Source organism: Athene cunicularia (genome assembly GCF_003259725.1).
Source record: "Athene cunicularia isolate RWA chromosome 3 unlocalized genomic scaffold, athCun1 chr3_part1, whole genome shotgun sequence".
Classification (NCBI taxonomy): domain Eukaryota; kingdom Metazoa; phylum Chordata; class Aves; order Strigiformes; family Strigidae; genus Athene; species Athene cunicularia.
In genome coordinates this window covers 81,451,581-81,473,403 of record NW_020799097.1, presented here as the reverse complement: position 1 = coordinate 81,473,403, position 21,823 = coordinate 81,451,581, and the positions used below count along the sequence as shown (strand labels likewise).

The following is a 21,823-nucleotide window of genomic DNA, read 5'->3' as shown; positions in this document are numbered from 1 at the left end:
TTAAAATAGTAGCCAATACTAAAAACCATTAACCATGGAACTGAAGCCTGCACATTTAATCATAACATACATTGTGAACTTCAAAAAAAAATTGCAAACCTGAAGGCAAACTAATTCTGTGTCCATCTTTAAGTTTTAAGCGGCTTCTTTTAAATTTGCCCTTCCTCTTCTTTACATTGGGTTTCTCTTGATTTAACTGGAATATCATGATATTCAGCTCACGTTCCAGTACATCGATCTCACGTTCTGCTAACTGTTGCTCACGGCGCTTAAGTAATTCTTCTTGAGATTTTTGCTGAAGAGCTGCTCTTGTCAACTCCTCTTCTCGTGATCGAAGCTCCTGAAGATAAGATTCACACAAGTGAAACTAAGTAATAACATGAAGTTTGTATTAAAGGATATATAACATGCAGAGTAGCTTGTATTTACTGATCTATTTTCATGATGTACCAGATGTGTGTAACATGCACATACGACCTTCTGACAGTCCTCCATTCTTCATAAGCCAAGACTCTGTATCTGGACACAATCAAGCATTATACAAATTTTCTTTTACCCATTTAACTTGAGTCAATTAAGGCACATAAGCATTGGCAATGGGGACAACCCATCCAATCAAAGATTATCAGTTTACAGCCCAGCACAAAATGTGCTCCAAGTACTTCACATCAGAAACTCCCACAGCATGAGGGCTGCTCTTAGATAGCTCCTATGCACTAACATAAAGTCAATGACCTGATGAATACACAAATGAATGCCTTTATCTTAACTATTCTAACCTTTCCTGTTTTTCAGACACGTATTAAGTAGCACTTTTCTATCTAGAAAAACAATCAGTATTACACTGGATGAGGATCGGTGTAACAGGATAAACCAAGTCGTAAGACAGAAGACAGCTGTTTCTTAATTAAAATCTAGCAGGTATCTGTATAACATCAAACAGCCACCAACCACTGAATTACACCACACAGACTCTCCAACCATCAATCCCACAGAAGAGTTGTTCTTCTCCCTTTATTCTTTTCTATTTTGGAGAAGAAAAAGCTTTAGTAAGGAAACTAGTTAATTTTTTCAGGGTAAATTAATCCCCAAAGGCTAAACAGCTGTAAACCTGCCATCTTAAAATTATCTTAATCTTCACCCTTCCAAAATCTGTTAAAACATATCTGAAATTTAAGTAAGCCTCCCTTCATAGTAACAGGGCATATTATACATAAAACAGACTTACTCAGAAGTCTTATAGTCAGTATTGCTAATAAAAGAGACTACAGGAAAAGGAGAACCTATGATGTGACTGACACTGTACATTTCTCACTACATAATTTTTTCCTTTACGTACACTTGTGTAAATTCTACCTGGATAAAGACTGAAATTCAATTAAAACTAGAAAACCAGCATTTGAAATTATGCTATGCTAAAAGTTCTGGATATACAAGAATCTTATTCCTATTTAAAATTCATTCATTTTGTTATGGTACAATTTTATAATGACGATGTCTTTTTTTTTTTTTTTTCCCCCTCCAGAGCAGACTGCCTAATTCTGCTCATCGCCATCCAGCAATGTTGTATGCCAGCACAATTCCTTATCACATACAGTGAAAGCAAAAAACTGGCTTTTCTGCTCTTTTTAACTCCCACTTTTGTCTTGAATAAATTAGTTCCTGAACTATACTACTTTGGTGTTTTCAAATGAGGGGAAAAGACCCTCTCCATTCTTGCCAAAAAGACTACGTATGACAAAAGACAGGTCAGCACTGAAGCAAACTGAGTCTGTGGGAAGTATCTCTTTCTTAGAAAGATCCTTGTTTTTTTTCTTTACAATTATGGCATACACACACTGCTTATCAATATTTTCAAATCTAATTGGAATGATAGACAAATTTCATACGGTTTGCTAATTTTGAGTGAGCTTGTTTCAACACACACACAAAAATTTATTTTAAATGCACTCTGTTTAGCATACACAGTTTCACAAAAGGTAACTCTGCCTCTTAGAAATTCAAAGGAGCCTGTCTTCACACCAGCAAGTAAGGTTTTGGGTTTTTTTTTGTTTGTTTGTTTGCTTTTTTGTTTGTGTTTTCTTAAAGAAACTTAATAACTTAATATAGAGACTGCTGCAAATTCTCACTTTCCTCCTCCCATCCAGTCAAAACTGGACAACCTAAAACAAAGGTTGGAAGCAGAAACTGCATGAATTAAAATTTTGAATAAAGGTACTTTAGAGTTTAAATAGAAAAGTTCTTTATTACTGTAATAAAGATGTATTAGGAGACACTGTTGATGATTCATCTCTTGTTGTCCTCAAATCCAGATTCCATAAAGCCGAGTAGGCAAAAATTGAGGGCCTGTATTGAAAAGGTACACACTCTAGAAAAAGTAGTAGTGCTTCTTCACTGAGAGATTAAGTATTTACTGTTTTCCAAATAAACTAATTAAAACCAGACTTACTGCAATTAGTTCTGCAATGTTTCTACACCACTCTACAATTAAAGCATCCATTGTAAGGAAGCTAGGAATGAATTTAGGTTGCTCAAGAATGTTTCTCAAAAGAAGATTGTGATCTTCTCTTGAAGTAGGTGTCACCACCACTCATTTACAGCAAGCCCTTGAGGAAATTCCTCCAGTTACATTAAGTTCCTCTTTAACAGAATCTGAGACTCCATGCAGGGTTTTTTTGTTTCTTTTATTATTATTATTATTATTATTATTATTATTATTATTATTATTATATAAATACTTCATATTCACAACTTTCTCCCTAATACCTGACAGTAAATTGGTAATGTGCCAAATTAAATAAGCCTGCACATATGAAAACCCTGTCTAAGTCAAAGTTACATGCTTCATTCTTAAACAATTTTACCTAATTAAGGCAGATGCCTTTGGAGAAGCATTTACTTTGGCATATGAGAAGTAAATTGCATTTTTTCTTTTGCTTTCCCTAATTAAGCTTAACTCACTTTTACACCAAAAATATGACTCCTTCTCTCAAAGCTTTGAACTGACTTATTTAATCCTAAATTTGATTTAGTCAGACTTTTCTTCAATAGGAAATCTCATACTGGACTAATGCCTTCAGAAAATAAAAATATAAACAAAAACCTGAATGGGAATGCCTGTTATAATTGCTCCCAGAGTAAAAAGGAGAAAATGGTAGGTTGAGCAGTTGTTGGAGGGGCAGAAAAGAGAGTTATGCCCTATGGTAGGCTGTGGCAAGTAAACACAGCAGCTGGTGACCCCACGGCAAGTAAAAAACTAAAGTCTCTAGTCTCTGTAGAGGGACTGTAACGCATCTGGAAAGGAGGCACACAGCCCAGCTCCAGCAACCTGTAAACTCACTGCAGGCAAGGTAGAGACTACACAGACAACACCTACCCAGTTCTGTGAATTGAAATGGAAGAGTGAAAAAGCAGAAGGTGGAAGAAAAGGCAGATAAGAAGTACATAAGATCATTATTGACAATACTGCAATCCTAGGGTGATCAATAAAATCTGATACCTCATATGCTGGTATTATAGTAGATCTGTAATGTCAGACCCATCACCATGCAACACTCCCCGAACAGCCATTTGTGACACTTGATGAGAAGTGGTGAGGGACAAAAGCTACTGATGGTGACTTCCAAGAGGAGAGTTTAGTTTTTGCTTTTGCCAAACTTAAGTGACTATGTCTTTTATAAAGGTTTCTTCACAAGGCACTGCAGCTCAATATGCTGCTTCTTCAACTGTTACCACTTCATGAAAAACAACAAATATATACTGGGCAATATTTATACTGAAATAAAGATCTACAAAGAAGGAATTTGTTTCTCCTAGAAGCATTTCTAACAGGGACTCGAGAGGACACCTGGCCTATTCCAACTGTTAACTTTATCAAGTCGTCTAAAGGAAAATATAAACCTCAGGGTGATTAAAAATTAGATGAAGTAACTAAAAGAGAGGGCAAAGAGAATGAACAGTGAGTGCTTATTTACCACATACATATCTTATGAGAATATGGAAAGAAGATCAGTGACAGGAATCGGGATAATAAAGAGAAATTGGATTTGCTGATTCATGAGTACAAGTTTGACCTAATCAATCTTATTAATATATGGTAAGAAGTTTTCCAAAACTGCAACACTGAAAGAGATCAGTATTATCAGTCTGTTCAGGAAGAAGAGAAATAAAAGCACTATTCCATTTTTGGAAAAGAAGCCATGTGATACAATCATATAACAGAATGAAAAGCTTTCATTCCCACAGCTGATGAGAGTGTTCAGCAGCAGCTGAAAATCTGCAGTGGTTATAAAGATTAGCTAAAGGGTAAATAAACTCGGCTTTGTTTGTTAAGCAGTGCATTCAAATATCCAAGAAGAGAAAAACATGATTTAAAGAGAGCCTACATGCCACATTTACAACCCATTTTCTTTGGGGAGACAGGTGCGGATATGTTTCTTTTTCAACTGCCTGTACTTTTTGAATAAGCCATTCATATGATAACACTCACTTACTACAATAACATTACACTTCCTGTCAAACTTAACATTTCACTTCAACTGAAATAACTCTAGCTATAGTTTCAGCATACAGAACTGTTTGTTGGTTTTGTTAAGGAAGAAAGGGGGAAAGCAATGTTGTCTGAAATTTGAGAAAACCAGTATTCAAACATTTTTTCTAAACTAAGTTTGCTGCAAGACAGTTCCAGGGTTATCTATACTGTCCAGAAGCATATTAATGCAATTTAAGAATAGTACATCCACCATCAAGAATAGGCAACTTAATTTAATAATGTTTTAATGGAAGAGTAAATCCTCTCTTCCAAGTAGTTTATCCTCTCAAGTGTATCTCCACTACTAAATCAGGTTTCTAGTAATCCGCAATTTAGAAGTTCAAAACTGCTGTATTACATAAACGTGCATACACACATACCCTTCCTTCACTGCCATGTAATTGGAAGAATCAACTTACTTTTTCCTTGGTCCTCAATTCATTGAATATCTGCTGAATTTCCAATTTCCAGTCATCTTGCATGGAATGGAAAGACTCTTGAGGCATTTCAGTCATAACTGCCCCTTCGATGGCAGTAAGCTGTTCAAGAATTAAGGCAAACGATGGTCGGATATGAGGGTCCTGCTCCCAGCATTCTAGAATTTATTAAAATCCCATCAGTTTTTAATAGCACATAGAACTTTTTGAAGAACTACATGAATTTTGAGTTACTCGCTACTGTACTTCCAAGTTCTAAAGTGTTCCCTTTTACCTGCAGGGCTTCCCTAGTTCTGTTTTCATTTACACAAGTGACATCTACTAACCTGTACACAGAAGACTGTTTTTATATTAATAGTCAAGTCTTTTTTCATCTCTGTCATTACGGTCTGAAATAGCAAAAGTAGCAGTACTACACAGAAGGGATACTTATTAAAGGTAAATAAAATTATTAAACACAAGGAAATAGCCATTAGCAAGCAATGTTTATTTCTCTCTAAAGTAGGTCTAAAACATTTTTGACACCCAGGAAGAAACAATGAGAAAAAAATGGCATTTGCAGTTCTTCCCCTTGAGATTTTAATCTTGATCTTGTATTGATCTGTAGTATATCCTGTAGTTTATGAAAATTAATGCAATTTGAGTGTAAAAGGAAATCAGTAAAACCAGAGAAAAAAAAGGTACTCGGTCACTACTGAAGAACTTATGTGGTACACAGCAGTACTGTATGACTTCCTCAGAAACACATTCAACTGTGTCTAACATCAGATTGCTGTGTAAAGAGAAACAGAATACTTTGTACACAACACAGTATCAAATGAAGTGTGCCACATGCAGCCACATGACTATTATAGGCAAGGATATATGCCCCCAAAATATAGCTATTTAAATACATAGGAAGAAACAACAGAGGTACCTTTCATTAGTTTTGCAAATGGTTCAGGGCAGGTGGATGGAATGGGCAAAGTAAGCTTATTGACAGCAACTCCGTAAGCCACAGCAAGGCCATCAATGCCACGGTAAGGAACTTCTCCTGTAAGCAGTTCCCACAGCAACACTCCATAACTACAAAAGGTAATTTTTTGAACGGTTATTTTCTGAATACTGACACATTGTTTACTCAAGAACAAACAAGCATCAGTCCAACCATGTACTGAAATTCATGAAGATTTCCCATGTCAAAGACAAGTGCCTTTAAGAGTCAGCTCTACTTTAGTCATCTTGCACCTTTTCACTAATAGCAATTAACCAAAATGGATATGACTAAGACTGGATTGCATTCCTATTCAAAATATAACCTGATGTCACTTTTATAGAAATACCAGGATCATGTACATCTCTCTCACAGTCAGAAGTCTGAATGACAGGAAAGCAAGCAACCTTCTCCCCGATAAAAACCAACCAACCAACACAAAAAAAGAAAACCTCAGCAGAGCATTCAGGCCATTCCATTCCCCTTTCCAAACATTTCACAACAATTTACCTAGATGATTTTTAAAAAATAATAGTAACAAAAAACACCAGAAAAGCTCCAGCTTTGTTTGTAAGTTTGCATTTCTAACCCCTTGTGTGTTATATGAAGGCCTATTAACTTTTCACCTCCCACAGAAGATGCAACAAGATTGAAAATGATTATACACACACACACCCCCCCCTAATTTCTCTGTACTAGAAAAGGAAACCAACAAAACGACACTGTCTCCAGTGAAAGGTGTTGGCATGAAGAGATCTTCTCTCACCATCAGGTGCAGAAATCAAGAATCATAGTAATTCTTATTACAGCCACATTAATGGTAAGAATTTCTGCTATGCTCGCCACTCTAGAAGAGCTGGGTGTTACTTTTACCTTGAGTCTGTATTGCCTGACACCTGGCTTGCTCAAACAATCCAAGCCTCTGCAAAGGTCTGGGACAGCATGCTCGCTGCTGCTGCTCTAGAGTTCCTATTCCACCAATACTGAAATGGATAGCTTTCACTGTTGTTTTTGTGGAAGCAGGAATTTCTCTTTTTAGAATATCCTAAAGTGGACTTTATGACTGGGTTTGGTCCCACCCCTGTCCCTTTTCCCCCCCTTCTTTTCCTGCCAGGGAACCACTATCTGTAGAACAAGGATACAAAGAACAGTCTATTGCTGCTTTTGAATAGTAAAGTGAGTGGGCAATGGGAAAAAAACAGAATACAAAATACTGCTCTTACCATTTCTCTCCAAGCATGTGAGGGAAATACCTGCAAGTTTTGCAAGACTGGACTGGACTCTCCTACATGAGGAGAAATGTGTACAGCAAATGTACCCCTTCCCTTACTATGCATCCCTTAGTACTAGAAATACCACCTTAACTACAGCAGACATGACAGGGAGAAGAACACACACTAGTTAATTTTTTCTATCACTTTCTCCTTAATGAGAAAAAGTCACTGAACATTATACAAGACCTCTGAACATCACTTAAATAATAAAACCAGCAAACTACACCATATCAGCACAAATATCAGCAGTTTTGTTTATCTACATTTTGTTTACCTATGAAGTTTTTATGATAGACTAATCTTGGAAAAAATAATGAATTCAGTGCTAACAGTTAATCAAAATCTGAGGAATACAGTCAATTCCCCCCCAAAAGTAAAGAGAATAAAAAAGTTTTGGGCTTCTTAATTTCCTCCCAGTTTTTTCCAGTTTAATCTCTGCACTTGCTTGTATACTCAAAGAAGGATAATTAATTCCAATTTATTTTAGATCAGTGGTACTTCTAACAATAATGAGTACAACACTTCGTGCAGTACATTTTATCAACAATGGAGAAATTCTACTGAACTACATCTCATCTGTGTGCTTAAAGAAACTGTAAAAATAGTGGTTTGCTCTCTCAGAAAGCAGTGTTCTTAATTCAAGGAATTCCCTCGTTTGGATTATTCCATACATATTTTAGTATGAACTCTTAAGTTAAGCAGAACAATCAATTTAACTAAAAAGAAATCATCTTTTATAAAACATGTCGCACTATTAGCTTTAGTTATATTTACAATTCAAGCCTTTAATCCTAAGTAGTTCTCAACAGTGCCAAGAAGGTGGTTGTAAAATTTTAAACAGGCCAATGCAGTAATAGCCTGAAAGCAACTCTTTTAATGAAAGCAGTCTTAATATCAAGTAGCAAGAGTCAGCGCTGTAGGGGGAAAACTGTGGGGAAAACACAAAAGACATTCTAGTCCTGCCATGCTGGAGTTTTTGGGAGGTACTAATCTATGGTTTTCTAGGACAACAACTACTTATTAACTCCCACAACTTACAGAAGTAGCTACTTTATGTACTAAATTTCACCAGCCCACATACAGTTGTCCTATGTACACAGTCAGGGCTTCTAAGAAATATCTTTTTTTTTTTTAAAAAAAGAGCAAAAGCCATGTCCTTCTCCATCTTCAGCAAAAGGCAACAAAAGCACGCATAATATGCTTGAATTATACATTTTAAAACCATAAAAACTAATACACTTTCAGAAAGATGTCCTTTTAAGTATTTTCATGATTAAAAATTAATCTCCTGCTGTCAAATGTGATTTAAGCCTTAATGTATCTCATTCCAGCAATAACTTGCTGATTTTGCGTATTTTAAAAGCTGATAACAATTAAGGTGAAGTTGTCAAAGTTTATTTTACTCTACCTTCTAAAGCTGAGGTTACTAAGCATTGCTACATGAATCACTTCAAAATTATACAAATGTGCCAGGCAAAAGCAGCTGCTAATTGTGCTGTACAGTAAGCGCTTCCTAGCTTTGCCAAGAGTTTATACAATGGAAGCATGCATTACTGTAAAGACCACTGCTGAAGCACATCATCAGCACTTGGAAATCTGTGGGCATATTTGCACTTTCAGGCTCCATACACAAAACCAAGACTGACATACCACTAAGAAATGTGTGATGATCAATGGAGGGGTAGGGCTGAAAGAGCAGAATTCTTGTTTGGGAATTTGTAAGCATATGCCAAAGAACAATAAATGCAGAATTATAACATTGGTTTGGGAAGCAACAGGATACACACGCAGGGCCTGGAAAGCACCAATTCTGCTGTCTAAGATGACAACTGAGAACATACAGCTGGAAGCCTCTGCATGAAAATACTCCCACAACATTTCCAATCACTGCCTGATTCTGGAAGACTAGCGGCAAGTGTGAGTATACTCGAGCAGCCTCAACTGCTTTTTTTTTTTTTTTTTTTTTTTTTTTTTTTTTTTTTCTCTCTAATAAGAGGTCTACAGATTTCCTTTGGAGATTCAGTACTCAGTATGCCTAACTGAAGTTTAGAACTTTCCTGAAATATAGTGTTCTTATCCTAGACAGACCCATACTTAAATTTGAAACCTGAACGCTTTTAAAACTGAAACCACTCCTATAACCAGTGTATTATTTATTTGATTTTTCTTTTAAAGAAAGAGTAAAGATAAGCAACAGAATAGATCAAGGTGCAGCAAGCAGAAAATCTTTAGAAGCCAAGAGGGTCTAAACTATACTGTACAACACAGCCTTTCTACTTAAAAACCTCTCCTGTTAGACGTCCATCATTGAGCTAAATACTTACATTTTTACAAGAGAGGCGTGCAGGAGAGAAGGCGAGGAAGAGAAATACTGTAGGTTCCAAAAATGTAAACTAATGTTGCAGCAGAATATAAAATAATTGCACCAAAGCATACCCCCTCAGATACCTAAAATCACAGCAACAAGACTGGACAGGACCTGTAATTAAGCATGGAATACAGCTGATTAGGGAAACGCCTACACCCAACCTCCACCCCGCAAAAGAAAAAAAAAAATGAAAGAAAAAAGAAAGAAAGAATGGGAAAAAAGAATGAAGCCAAAGATGTTTCTCAACTGGTCATCAACTCATACTGATGTAAACAAAATGCTGAAAATCGGTTCCAGACACAAGACAAATGAGTGTCACAAAACAGTAGTGCAGATACAGAATCATCCTGAAGAATACCAAAAGCATTACTTCATGCTGTAGAATATCAGGCATCTAAGCAAAATAGCACTCTATTTAAGAATTATACAACACAGAACATGCATAAAAGTCATGAGAAAACAGATTAAAGTCCTCCCCTCCTTCCCCAAATAGCTATCTTGGATCCTTCAGAGAGAAAATATTTCAAAAAGAAAGGAAATGTAGACTTTTCAGGGTGAGGCACAGCAGCATTTACAGCCTATTGTGCAATCACTATTTTTCCCCACTCACAAAATAGAACTAAATTAAAACTAAAGTTTAAATTAGTTTTCTACAATACATGTATCCCACCCTACACCACTCAAAAATATCATCAGTATCAAGAGCCACATTATTTATACGATTCACAATAACGTCTTTAACAAGAAATTCAGAAGTTTAACATAGGGAGTTCCCCACCTTTAAAATTAGAGAGCGAGTTAAAACAATTTTGTGCTGAATATACTCTCCTCACTCCAGCTACTGGAAGCGAAATCTCTATAAATGTAAAAGCTTAGATCTGATGTTCACTTTTACACAGGATCACATTCTCGACTCTTAAAACTAGCACTAATTTAAGTTAACATTTGGAAAAGTTCTGGTTTGCCACTTATTTTTCAGACATATAAGGTAATAACTGTCTGGTCCCATTTCTTTATGCAGAATGAGACTTTTCAGACATCTGTTACAAGGTAAACATACCAATACAAGATCAATCATATGTTAATGTATCAGGAGCTGCTTAGATTAAGAGGCTAGATAAAATACTTTGGTATCTTAACCAATAGATATTTTAAAGGTTTCTCTTAATGAGATCTTGGGTTCTTTTAAAAAAGAATAAACGTTTTATGTTATTTTCCCTCTCCCTCCCCCAATTTGTAAGTCATGAATTGCAAGTCAAATGATGTAGATGCTGAGAAATGAGTATGTTTCTTAGAACAGCTATGCTTGTCATGGGTTAAGACAATAACCTAGGAAACCACCAAAAAAACCCCCAATCAAATAAAAATTAATTCAAAAACCTCAACATAGTTCTACTAAACATGGTCTTCAGCAGACAAACTTACCTCCAAATATCACTTCCTTTAGAAAACATGGAGGACTTGATAACTTCTGGAGCCATCCACGCGTAAGTCCCTGCTGCACTCATTTTGGTTGTTCTGTGCCACTCTCTAGCCAGACCAAAGTCTGTAATCTTCAGAGTTTTATTACAAATGTCATCATGTTCCATCTTCTCTAGCAATAAAACTGAAAAAGATTTAGTTTGTAAATTAACATAATGAAATCAAATCAAAATACCCAGTCCTGTTACAAATTTCGCATACTTGTACTGCACAGATAATTGTATATTTTAAATGCTGTGAAAATATTATTGCAATTTTTATAACCATGAAAAAGATTTTTTGCTATTCTAAGCTATAAGAGCAAGAAACAACTACAGTGTTATGAGTTCTTTATGCAACTGTGTGAGTAGATATTAAACTAGCACAAGAGATCCACTGTAAAGAGATGTAAAGTAAAGCATGTAAGTTTAAGAAAGCCCAGAATCCTAACATCCCACAGATGATGGCAGGCTATGGAAAAGGTATTCACTCTGGAATGAAATTCTGAAGTAAGAAAAATAGCAATAGTAGTACAACAAAAACAAATGTTAAGAATTTTTACAAAAGACTTAGAAAACAAAGTGGGACACATTATATCACTGTAGAAAATCCATCCTTAATACTGCACTCAGTCCTGGCTCCTCCTCATCTCGACAAGCATGTAACAGAACTGAAAGAGTCCTGGAGAAAGACACAACCAGGGTGCTCAAAACACCATATTCACAGCTACAGGGAATGGTTAATAGACAAGGAGTCTTCCCCCAGGAAAAGAAACATCCAAGAACAGAATCTGTAACACCACCTATGGAATGAGGAAAGCTATAGGTAACAACTGTTTACCATTTCTCAACACAAGAAATGGGCATCATTGAACAAAATTAGCAGATAAGAATCAAACACGTGGCAGTTGTTCATACAACACACAGGTAGGTGAACTTTGGAATTCTTGGCATAGCACATGAATACTACTATTTTACATGGATTTTAAAAGCACCTATGCAAATTCATGGCAGAAAACTTTATAAAAAACGATTTATATCAAAAAATTAAATGGTTTAAATTCAAGAAATCCCTGGGCCCACAAATGGTACAAGTTGGGAGACTATCTATGACTGGGGGTAAGCTTGCCTTGGGAGTCCCCAGCCAGCAACAGAGCACTGGACTTGGATCAAATCCATGTTACATTATATCCACTGCACCTTCACTGACCTTAAAGAGTAAATTATCTTTTTTTGCTTTTGCATCCTACAGTGTTTATTCAGTGTCTGACTTGTTTGTAACACAACAGTATAGACAGAGTTGCAACACACCTTCACAAAATAATGTTAAAAGAGAACTGGGTTATTGTGTTAGAGCTCACAAGGAGAAAGACAACAGATGAAAAGGAATCATTATTAACACACCATAATTTTAATTCCATATTCAGTTCCTGTGTCACTGTCTGTTAGCTTTAACTTTCTGTTAAAATGATCTCCTGGGACAAAGATCAAAGGTTAAATCACAAATGGGAAGAATCATAAAAAGCATGTGTTTTCCAACTATATGTACAGCAAAACACAGTACAGGGAACTATTAATTAAAAAAGCAGATAACTACCTTTACTTACAGAGGAAAAACTAAAGACCTTGAAATTGCAATAAATCATTTTTACTGGTACAGATTAATTACACTCTTACAAATATTTCAAAAATGACATCAAATCCAGATGAAAAAGAGAACCCACATTCCATTTGCAGTAAGCTTCTTAACACAGAGTAGAAGAAATGCAGGCCAAAATAGTACAGATAAATCAAGAGCTCACCAGTCAGCACCCCCAGAACAAGTTAAATTTCATGCAAGAGTTTTTATACTTTTATACTAGAATCAAAGACCTATTGTTTGCTATTCCATTTCAAACATGTTCAGCAGAATTCCTGACATTCCTTGTCAGTCAATGTGACCGAAACCAAAAACAGTCAGTCTTGCAAAAGGTAATAACTGGCATGTGACCAAGTTTCATCCTACAAAGGGACAACATTTCTTAGCGGTTCAAACTTCCCCTTCCGGCCGGTAGCCAGGAAAACAGCAATACTATACACAGATTACTTAGCAGCTGGGTAGTAAAAATGCTGAGCATAGCCTAGTAGTGTTCCATAAGTGCTTCCTTCGCAGTAGCCTAGCAACCTTTACTATAGCATCCTCCTGCCACTTCCACAGCTTCCCAGCCCTTGCCGGCTCCTAACCTCTGAGAAGTCATTTTACAATCTCGTGCTTACCCTGTTCACTCAGCCCCCACTTGTTTCTTTTTCAAATCCTTTAAATTGTCTTTTCAGGCTCCAATAATTATGTTAAATAATAATGCAATGTTAAGTTGGGTAATAGCCAGTTTAGCACTTTTTGGTTTACCTTAACATTTTTCAAACTTGTTATTTTCCACAAAGAGCAAAATTTATACTTACATTAGTTCCATCCTTCTGGCAAACACATTCTAAAATATTTAAAAGTACAAAGCCCATTTGAAAATAAATTCAAACCTACCAAAAAACCCCCAAAATTAGATTAGGAATGCAGAAGTGCAGGAAAATCCTATGCCCACCTCATTTATTTTGACATAAGCAAAACCAGAGACTATGACTATTTCTGAATGATTCAGAATCTGAGAAAAGGAGACTAAGTTGGATGTGAGAAGACTACTTTGTGCAAACTAGCATAAAACTTCACCTTAGACTGTTATTCAACCACATGCTATAGTTAGAAATAAACATTCGACTAAGGCCATGTATGTTTCCTACCAGTTACATAATTTTCAGCTCAATTCTAACACACCTCGTTTTGTGACTATACCTTTCTGCAATGAGATCAATGGGAAAGTAAATTTATTAACATCATAGCAGCAGAGATTAGGGTGCCATACACTGGGCACTCTGAATAAAAGTGACAGCACATGCCCAGAACCATTTACAGCTAGAGAACAAAGAGATGTTATTGCATGTTATTTTCAGTAATTCCCTTAAATATAAATCAGTAGGTTCAAGATAAAAGCAAAAAAAATTCCTTTAATCTGAGAAAAAAAATGAAAAAATAAAAATGCTATGTGGTAAAGTGGTACTGAAATTGGTGGATGTCCTAAAAATGAAAGAAACTTTTGACAACGCAGCAAGCATACATGAGGATTCTAACAGCATCCCTAGCAAAGCTACTGTTACTTAACCATAGAGATGAAAAAACCATACACTCTTAAGTTGTCTAATGTAACTAAAATGAACATGGAAATCCAAGTATTACTCATCCTAGCTCACTGAAGGAAACAGCTCATAGAACAATGAAATAATTTAGGTTCGAACAGACTTCAGGATGTCAAACCACCCCCCTCAGAGAAGGGCTGATGTTGTAAAAAGTGTAAATCTCCTATCAAACATTTTTATGAATCTGTAAAGTTATGGCACTATGAAAGAATAAAAGTAAAACATTATCTATATTCAAAACAACTGTATTGTATTCACTCAACTACAGACATAAATTTGTCACCTTAGAATAGATTTTTAAGAAAACTAATTAAGGACAGTAATTAGGGACATCAAGGAATAGAAGAAGCAGCAAAATTATAGCAGAGTTCCATTACAAACAGCTCATGTCACAGTAATCCCATTTTGTCCTGATAGGTGGTTTCTTAGAAAGGGATAAGGTAGCACACTTGAGTAGATATGAGTACTTCTTAGGAAGTTTAATCATACAGGCAGAATAAGCATTAATCAAAGAATTCTGTACAGCAGTTACATGAAGAAAAATCTTAAGAAACAAGTTATCAGGATGAAAAGGCATCATCAATAAGAAGCATGTTTTCTTCAAATGCTTATGTGTAATCAGAGTAAAAACAAGGTGTGTTTCAAGAACTGACAGTACAGTTAGAAGATACTGCCCACTCTGAAGACAACCAGATCATCATATTAAGAAAACATACAAAGTTGGATGGGATCATTCACAAAACTTACAGCTATAAAGCAAAGTTGAAGGAAGAAGTGGACAACTAGTCTGGCTAACAGAAGGAAAACCAAACCAGCATTTACACATAGTTGCGCAACTAGCTCATGCAATTCTAAAAGGCACTAAAAAAGGCTTTTTTTAGTAGAAACAGGGAAGTATCAATAAAATTGTACAAAGAATAAGACCTTATATGAAATACTAGAACTGCATGTGTTCAATAACAGGAACTTAAACTGGAGCAGATGCAGAAAATAGAAGTAGAATAGTTTAGGAACCTGTAATGTCTTTTATATTGACAAATCAGAATAGCTTGTCCTTTTTTCTAGGCTAAACAAATGTTGAGAACAGTTGTAAGAACAGAAGTTAGCCATATCTATAAACATGATGCAGACCTACAGCACTAGTGCTCTTACTGATAAAATATATCTTAGGTGTCCTGGCTCATCCGTCTTACAGGTATGCTCACGATTAAACTCAGTTCTAGATCTGGATCTAGATCTAGGGTGGGGAGTCATATCAGATTTCAGGATATTGTCTCTTTTTCCCCACCCCCCTTTTGGTGCTTCTCTGCAATGTAAAGCACAGTTTACTCCTCATAAAAGTCACAAGATACAACATACACACCTGTGAAACCTAATGGTTACTGAAATAGCAATGCCATTAATCTTTCCTGCTTGCTTTCTGCATTATCATAACTACAGCTGGATTCATTTTCTACTAATCTTATGGCACCCTTCAAGTATTTTGTGGGGTAACAGTATGCAGACAAGATGTTTTGCACACTTAAAAAAACTAAAATCTATCACACAGTTGCCCAAGACTTCAACAGAACTGGACCTGCTGAGCCAGCTGGCACTTCCCAAGTCTGTGTTCCTCTAATTAAAACAGAACCAGCAATTTCTCTGTTGAATCACTACTGTACCCATACAAGCTGTTCTCAGTCAAGAAAGGCACACAATTTAGGCTTGAAAAGGAGGCAGAAGTCCCAGCAAAATCCCACTCAAAGGTTCCTAGTCCCCACCCTTTCCCGCTCCATCCCCTTCCCAGCACTGCAAACTCTCGCCTGTGGCAGCAACACTTGCTTTGAGCTACTGAGCAAAAGGTAAGAGATCAACTGCAGCAGCTCAGGTTAAGATGCATAAAATGGCAGTCAGATCTGGCCAGATTTGGAACAGAGCTGCCTTCTCTGCTTCACTCTCTTTTCTTGTGAGCTTGGGTTGAAATTTTACTGGGAAAAAGAAAATAAAAATAAAGAAGTGAGAGGCAGGGTATGGACTGATAGGATGTAACCGGTCAAGAAATAACAGAAAAGAGAACATTTAGACAAACCAGATTTCTGGGGTGCATGCCTGCTCTACCAAATTCTGACAGGTCCAGAACTGTACCTCCAGTGCTTTCAGGACTAAGCTGAAATTCTAGAGAGGAACTGAAAGAATTCATTTAAACTACAAGCATTCTGTTTAAAGCATATTTTTAAATAAAAGGCTCTCATTCTTGCCTCAGCTTCTCTCCTTTTTAGTTCTTAAAATTCATGTAGCTTAAGAAACAGTATTTACAGCAAGCCCAAGTGAAACCTGGACGGACCTTTTGGCTGGCAGCATACCCAGGAAACCTTCACCTAGCATTAAGCTCTTAAATGCTACTCTTTTAATACAGATTATTTACTACAGTCTTTGTTTCCTTTTTGTTACTAAATGCATATAGATTATGCTTCTCCAACCTTATCTTTCTCAAAGTTCCCATTTAATACAATATTTCATTCGATAAGTTTCTTGAAATCCACAGACTTTATGAAATAAAACTGATTTTAACTGCAATAAAGTATTCCAGCACTTTCAGGGGACCATTTTCAGTTACCAGCCATTTAAAACAACTGAGTAAACAAGGTATTCTGTAGTAGTTTAGATGTACTGAATTCAAACTATCTTTTAATGCTTAAATCTAAAAAATATCATCCTGAAGTACTCAGGCCTTTTCTATCGCTATCCTTTTTATAACTTCTACTATACCCTCTTCTAGTCTATTTTGTTACTACTAACAAAATAAATATGTTAAGCAACTGTATTTTCGCAGGTTAGTTACTTGCCACCAACTGCTTCCTGCTACTTTACCTACAGTTTGCTAAGCAGCAATCAGTTTTTGCAAATACAAGCTATTTAATAACATAGCTATTTTAGTTACTATAATTATAGGTAAGACTACCTACATGCCCGCTACATTTACCACCACTGATAAAAGTAATTCTTAGAGAATACCAGACAGAAAATAAAGATGTCATACTGTATACCTCTACTTGCAAATAGAGCTCATCCAGACAATTCTGCCAATGTCATCTGTTCCTGTTCCCCTGCACCCAGTCAGTTCCCCTCTCTGACTGTTTGCAAGTGAATCTGGTTCCTGTTAATTCACTAAATCAACACCCAACAAAACAGGACAATCCTGTATCTGGGAACAGGCAGAAAAAAAAAACCACCAAAACTTATTAAACACTGCATGTTCAGTTAACAAAACACAGTACCTTGTCAATATTAAGAGACCTATCTCCATTATTTGGAGCTGTTGTTTGGTTCCAGTCGTAATTTGAAATAAAAATTTTAACACTGCTTATAGAAGTCGTGCCCAGTTTTTAAGCTGCAAATTAGCTATCACAGTGAAAACATTAACTGATCAGGACATCTTCAATACTTACAAAGATTATACATTTGCCTACACAGCACTGCTTCTTAAATACATTGATTTTCTCCTATGGCTTCTCAGGATAACAACTGTTATGTACATTTCTGTAGCCAGTATGTGTCAGATTACAATCATCTCTAGACTAAGTTTAGAGCTCACCATCAGCAAGGGAATTTCATCCTTTAAACACTGATTTCATAGGCAGGAGGCATTTCTCTACTTTTTATTATAGGGATACTTTGCTCCTCTATTACCTACATCCCTTTACAGCCAGCATACAACCACTTCCTACTTTTCACACTAAATTAAAAGCAACTCAACAACAGCTTTCTTAAATGTATTTGTCTGAAAACATCTAGCATAAAAAAAAAAAAAAAAAAAAAAAAAAAAGAAAAAATAATCCTACCTCACAGGAGCCAACATACATTAAAAAAAAAAAACAACCCTGAACAAAGTGTTCCCAATTGGAAAGACAAAACAAGACAAGACTTGACATAAAAAGTCCTTGACAGCACAAATTGACAAACACACACCAAACCCATAAGAAAAACACACCCCACAGGGGGACATGTGGCACAAGAAAAATCACTAAAGCATGAAAATGACAGGGAGTCACCTGGCCATCTGGAGGAAACAAAGGGAAAAGAAGAGAAAGAGGGATGAGCGATTTCAACAGCTTTGACACGCCTTGCATCACCATTTTTTTGTTTCCCCTTCGCTTCTTTAATAACCCTTATGAAAGCAACTTTGGGCAAATGGAAACTTGAGAGAAAGAAGCAGTTTTAACAAGTTACTGGCACAGGCTGCGAGTTACTTTACTGCCTGCCATTTGTGCTTCACTTGCTGTTCAGATAGTTCTGTACTGCAAAACTGAAATTTCTGTTGTGCCATAAGAGGAAGTACCAGAGGTAACAAGTGTTCATAATTACACATTCAAATAATCATCAGTTAAACAGTAAATTCTGAAAATGCAGGATTTAGATATTTCATCAGCAAAAAAATCAGAAGTGGATTGCACACTAAACTTTCTCAAGTTCTCTGCTTAATAAAATATTAGGCTTAGTTCTAGTCAAATAGTACACTTAAGAAAAGTTACCTCATTAAATCAATTCCTCCATAGATTTACAATTACATGGAAATCAGTCAACACTGAAGCTGAGCTTTAAAACTCAAAACACTCAGTTATGCACCACCTACCAGCAATGTCCCTACTTTATCTGGAACAGCAACTACTTTATTTTAAACTTTTTCTTCTTTGCTTGCTAGTAGTTTTTAAAAGGCAATGATGCAACAAAAACAGTGACCAAAATGCAGGTAGATTAGAAAGAAATGCTAAGAACAACTAGTAATAATTAGGTGGTGAATCAGACATTCCTGACTAAGATAATCTTCTAGTTTCAAACTCTACAGAACAAAGTGGCTGTGTATCCATTCCTTAAAGAACACTACCTTTGTTATGAAATAGTGATTTATTTATAGTTTTTAAGGAACTTCTTCCTAATCCTAAGTAAACAAAATGCAAGGCAAACTAAAGCTATTATATTCAAACTGCAAAAAGGAGTTTTAGCCTACATATAATGCATCAGGTACAGTTTCCTGCAACAGAAGCTTTCAGAAAATACAATAATCATATCCCTAATCCCAAATTCAAGACCTGACCATTTCCTTCAGAACAAAGTAAAATAATATACACCATACACCAGGGTAATGAGCTGAGGTTTATAATCTCAAAAATGGCATCCGGTACAAGAGCTGACAGAGGTTACCTTTCTTCAGAACTACTAAGTTAATTTATCTATCATTAGTCAAATCACTTTTTCAAGATTTAAAAAACAAGATTATTTCATTCAAATTGGTTTTGGATTTATAGTTAATGAACATGACTTGATGCAATTTGGTATTTCAAGCTAATCAGGAGAATACACAGCTTCTGAATACATGCAAATGTTTACATTGTTGGCATACTTTTCCTGATTGTAACATATTACACTCCACAATTACGTACTTCCTTGTTGCTTGTTGCTTTATTTTTTTGTGATCTATATCAAGGAGCATTTGACATGTTGAAATTAGAATATTTAATGCACAAAAAATCACTTCAAAATTAAAGGAAGTTTAGAAAAGCTTAATATAGATACATACATAAAAAATTAAAAGCACATTCTACCTTTAAAGGTGACTTACTAACCGAACTGAAGCAAAAGGGTGTACGTTGGTGTCACAACCAGGACTGTAAAAGCTTGCTGCCACTAAAATACTTATCCTAACCTCCTCTCCAGTTACAGTCCCTCATCCTTACAGCTGTTTTTCCCCCCCACTGAGTCTAGCAACTGGGTATCTTGGGAGACTCAATAAGTCAGATAGTTCAGTAGAAAATCAAGCCTGCAAATAAACCAGCTTAGAGTCGTTTTCTGCTATATCCCTCAGCTGATTTAAGCCAAACCCACTGACCGTGAAGGCAGAGATGAGTAGATGCTGCAGTCATGTGGGGGTGGGGAGAACCTGTGCCTAGAGATGGGTGGGAAAGACTCTCTGCACAGCTGGATGCTAAATGAAGGCACACATCACCTGCTGTAGTGAGAAGTCAAGTAACATTTCAGAATTAATAGATCTAACTCTTTTATATCTAGTTTTAGTCAGAGATGTAAAGATAAAATCCAGATTTGCTACTTCTTTCCATTATATAACCATCTTCATGAAATTTGCTATTGAAAAGAACCAGTTGAATAAACTGAAAACAAAAAAAAAAATTCTCAGTTCCTTTGAAGATACCTACTTACATGAATCCAGACAAACTCTTGCAGTAGATGATGCTTTGCCGAGTTTAGTCACAGAGTTCCCTTAGAACCTCAGTAGTTAATATGAAACTCCTTTAATATAATTTCTATGAGGAATTTTACTAGGTTACACTCCATAAAGAATTCTGAATTTCATTGTCAGCTTCTTTTATAGAGAATATTTGAAAGAGTCTTACTCCTTTAAAACATTTTTTGCCAAATAACCTGTTTCAAAACACAGCAGAAAAAAAAAGACAATTTTTGAGCCCACTTTTTTTTGTTTTTTAATACAAAGCTTGGGAGGAAAAATTAAAAATCAAAATACGTTCTGTGGGGTAGAAGGATTCCTGTGTTCCAGCCTTGAAGTTTCTTCAGCAGCTGAGGAATAGCCCCTCAGGACTGTGCATTTCCAAGAACTCTAATCTTCTTTAATAGCAAAGGCAAAACACTTATTTTGAAATGAGAACTCTGCAAACTTGGCAGTGCTCTCTTTCTATTTGGGAGGAGAAAATGGAAAGGAAAACCTGCTCTCTTGACTCAATAATTAGCATGGTATTCAGTAATGAGTTAAAAAGTACTTTTTTTTTTTTTTCCTTTTTACGTAATACATGAGGAAATAAATGCAGTTAGTTTCAGGAAGAACAATGACATCTAATCCTAATGGAAAAGAAAAATCACAAAACTGCTCAAACATCTAGAACTAAAATATAATCAGTTCCAAGGGTTAATTTGTCCCATAATGAACCACAGCAATGAAGCAGTTACTCCTGCATTTTTGAGAGGGAGGGCCGACTTATCAGCTCCAAGTTAATAGCACACCTGCCAACACACAGATTTTAGTCACTATGAAGAGAACAAAGCATGATTATATAGCCAACACTGGCATGTCTAGGACTGATTTAACTGGAGTTATGACCCCCCCCCCCCAAAAAAAAAAAAAAGTTAAACTTGGCAGGAAGCTCCAAGAAGGAAGAATACTTCTGTGGTGACATTATACAAACACCTAACTTTTCAATCTCACCATATATAACGCATGACTTTAAGATGCAGTAAGTGGGTCAAAATTTAAACACCCACTTACTTTCAGTTACTGATCTGAGGTAAGCTCTCAGTAACATGGTCAAGCAAGGTAAAAATGGTGAAATTAGTTTTAAACTGCCAATCAATGAATGTACATTTATGACACCAGTTGTTATTTTGGTACTGCTACTATAGACTGACAAGTCATTTGATATTTAATATATCTTATCTGTTCTTATCTATATCTTTGTTGATTTCAATGCCATTAATTTTGCCTTTAAGGACAAAAAAAATCTAAACCCAAAGCTGAAACACAAACCAAAAAAAAAAAAAAAAAAAAAAA

General features: G+C 35.9%; 1 protein-coding gene across 4 annotated transcripts in view; it reads right to left on the bottom strand.

The window, feature by feature from the left end:
- The window catches only part of MAP3K21 (mitogen-activated protein kinase kinase kinase 21), a 39,119-nt gene that overhangs the window by 9,785 nt on the left and 7,511 nt on the right, over window positions 1-21,823 (bottom strand). For 2 of the 4 annotated variants that reach the window (XM_026846071.1, XM_026846073.1), the window contains exons 2-5: window positions 11,009-11,189; window positions 5,885-6,033; window positions 4,951-5,126; window positions 100-340 (exon numbers count right to left, since the gene is read on the bottom strand). In XM_026846071.1, coding sequence (XP_026701872.1) covers window positions 100-340; window positions 4,951-5,126; window positions 5,885-6,033; window positions 11,009-11,172 — 730 coding nt within the window. In that variant the 5' untranslated portion in view covers window positions 11,173-11,189. Of the gene's footprint in view, window positions 1-99; window positions 341-4,950; window positions 5,127-5,884; window positions 6,034-9,539; window positions 9,695-11,008; window positions 11,190-21,823 lie in introns of those variants that run through there. The other 2 variants (XM_026846072.1, XM_026846074.1) reach the window with 2 other exon arrangements.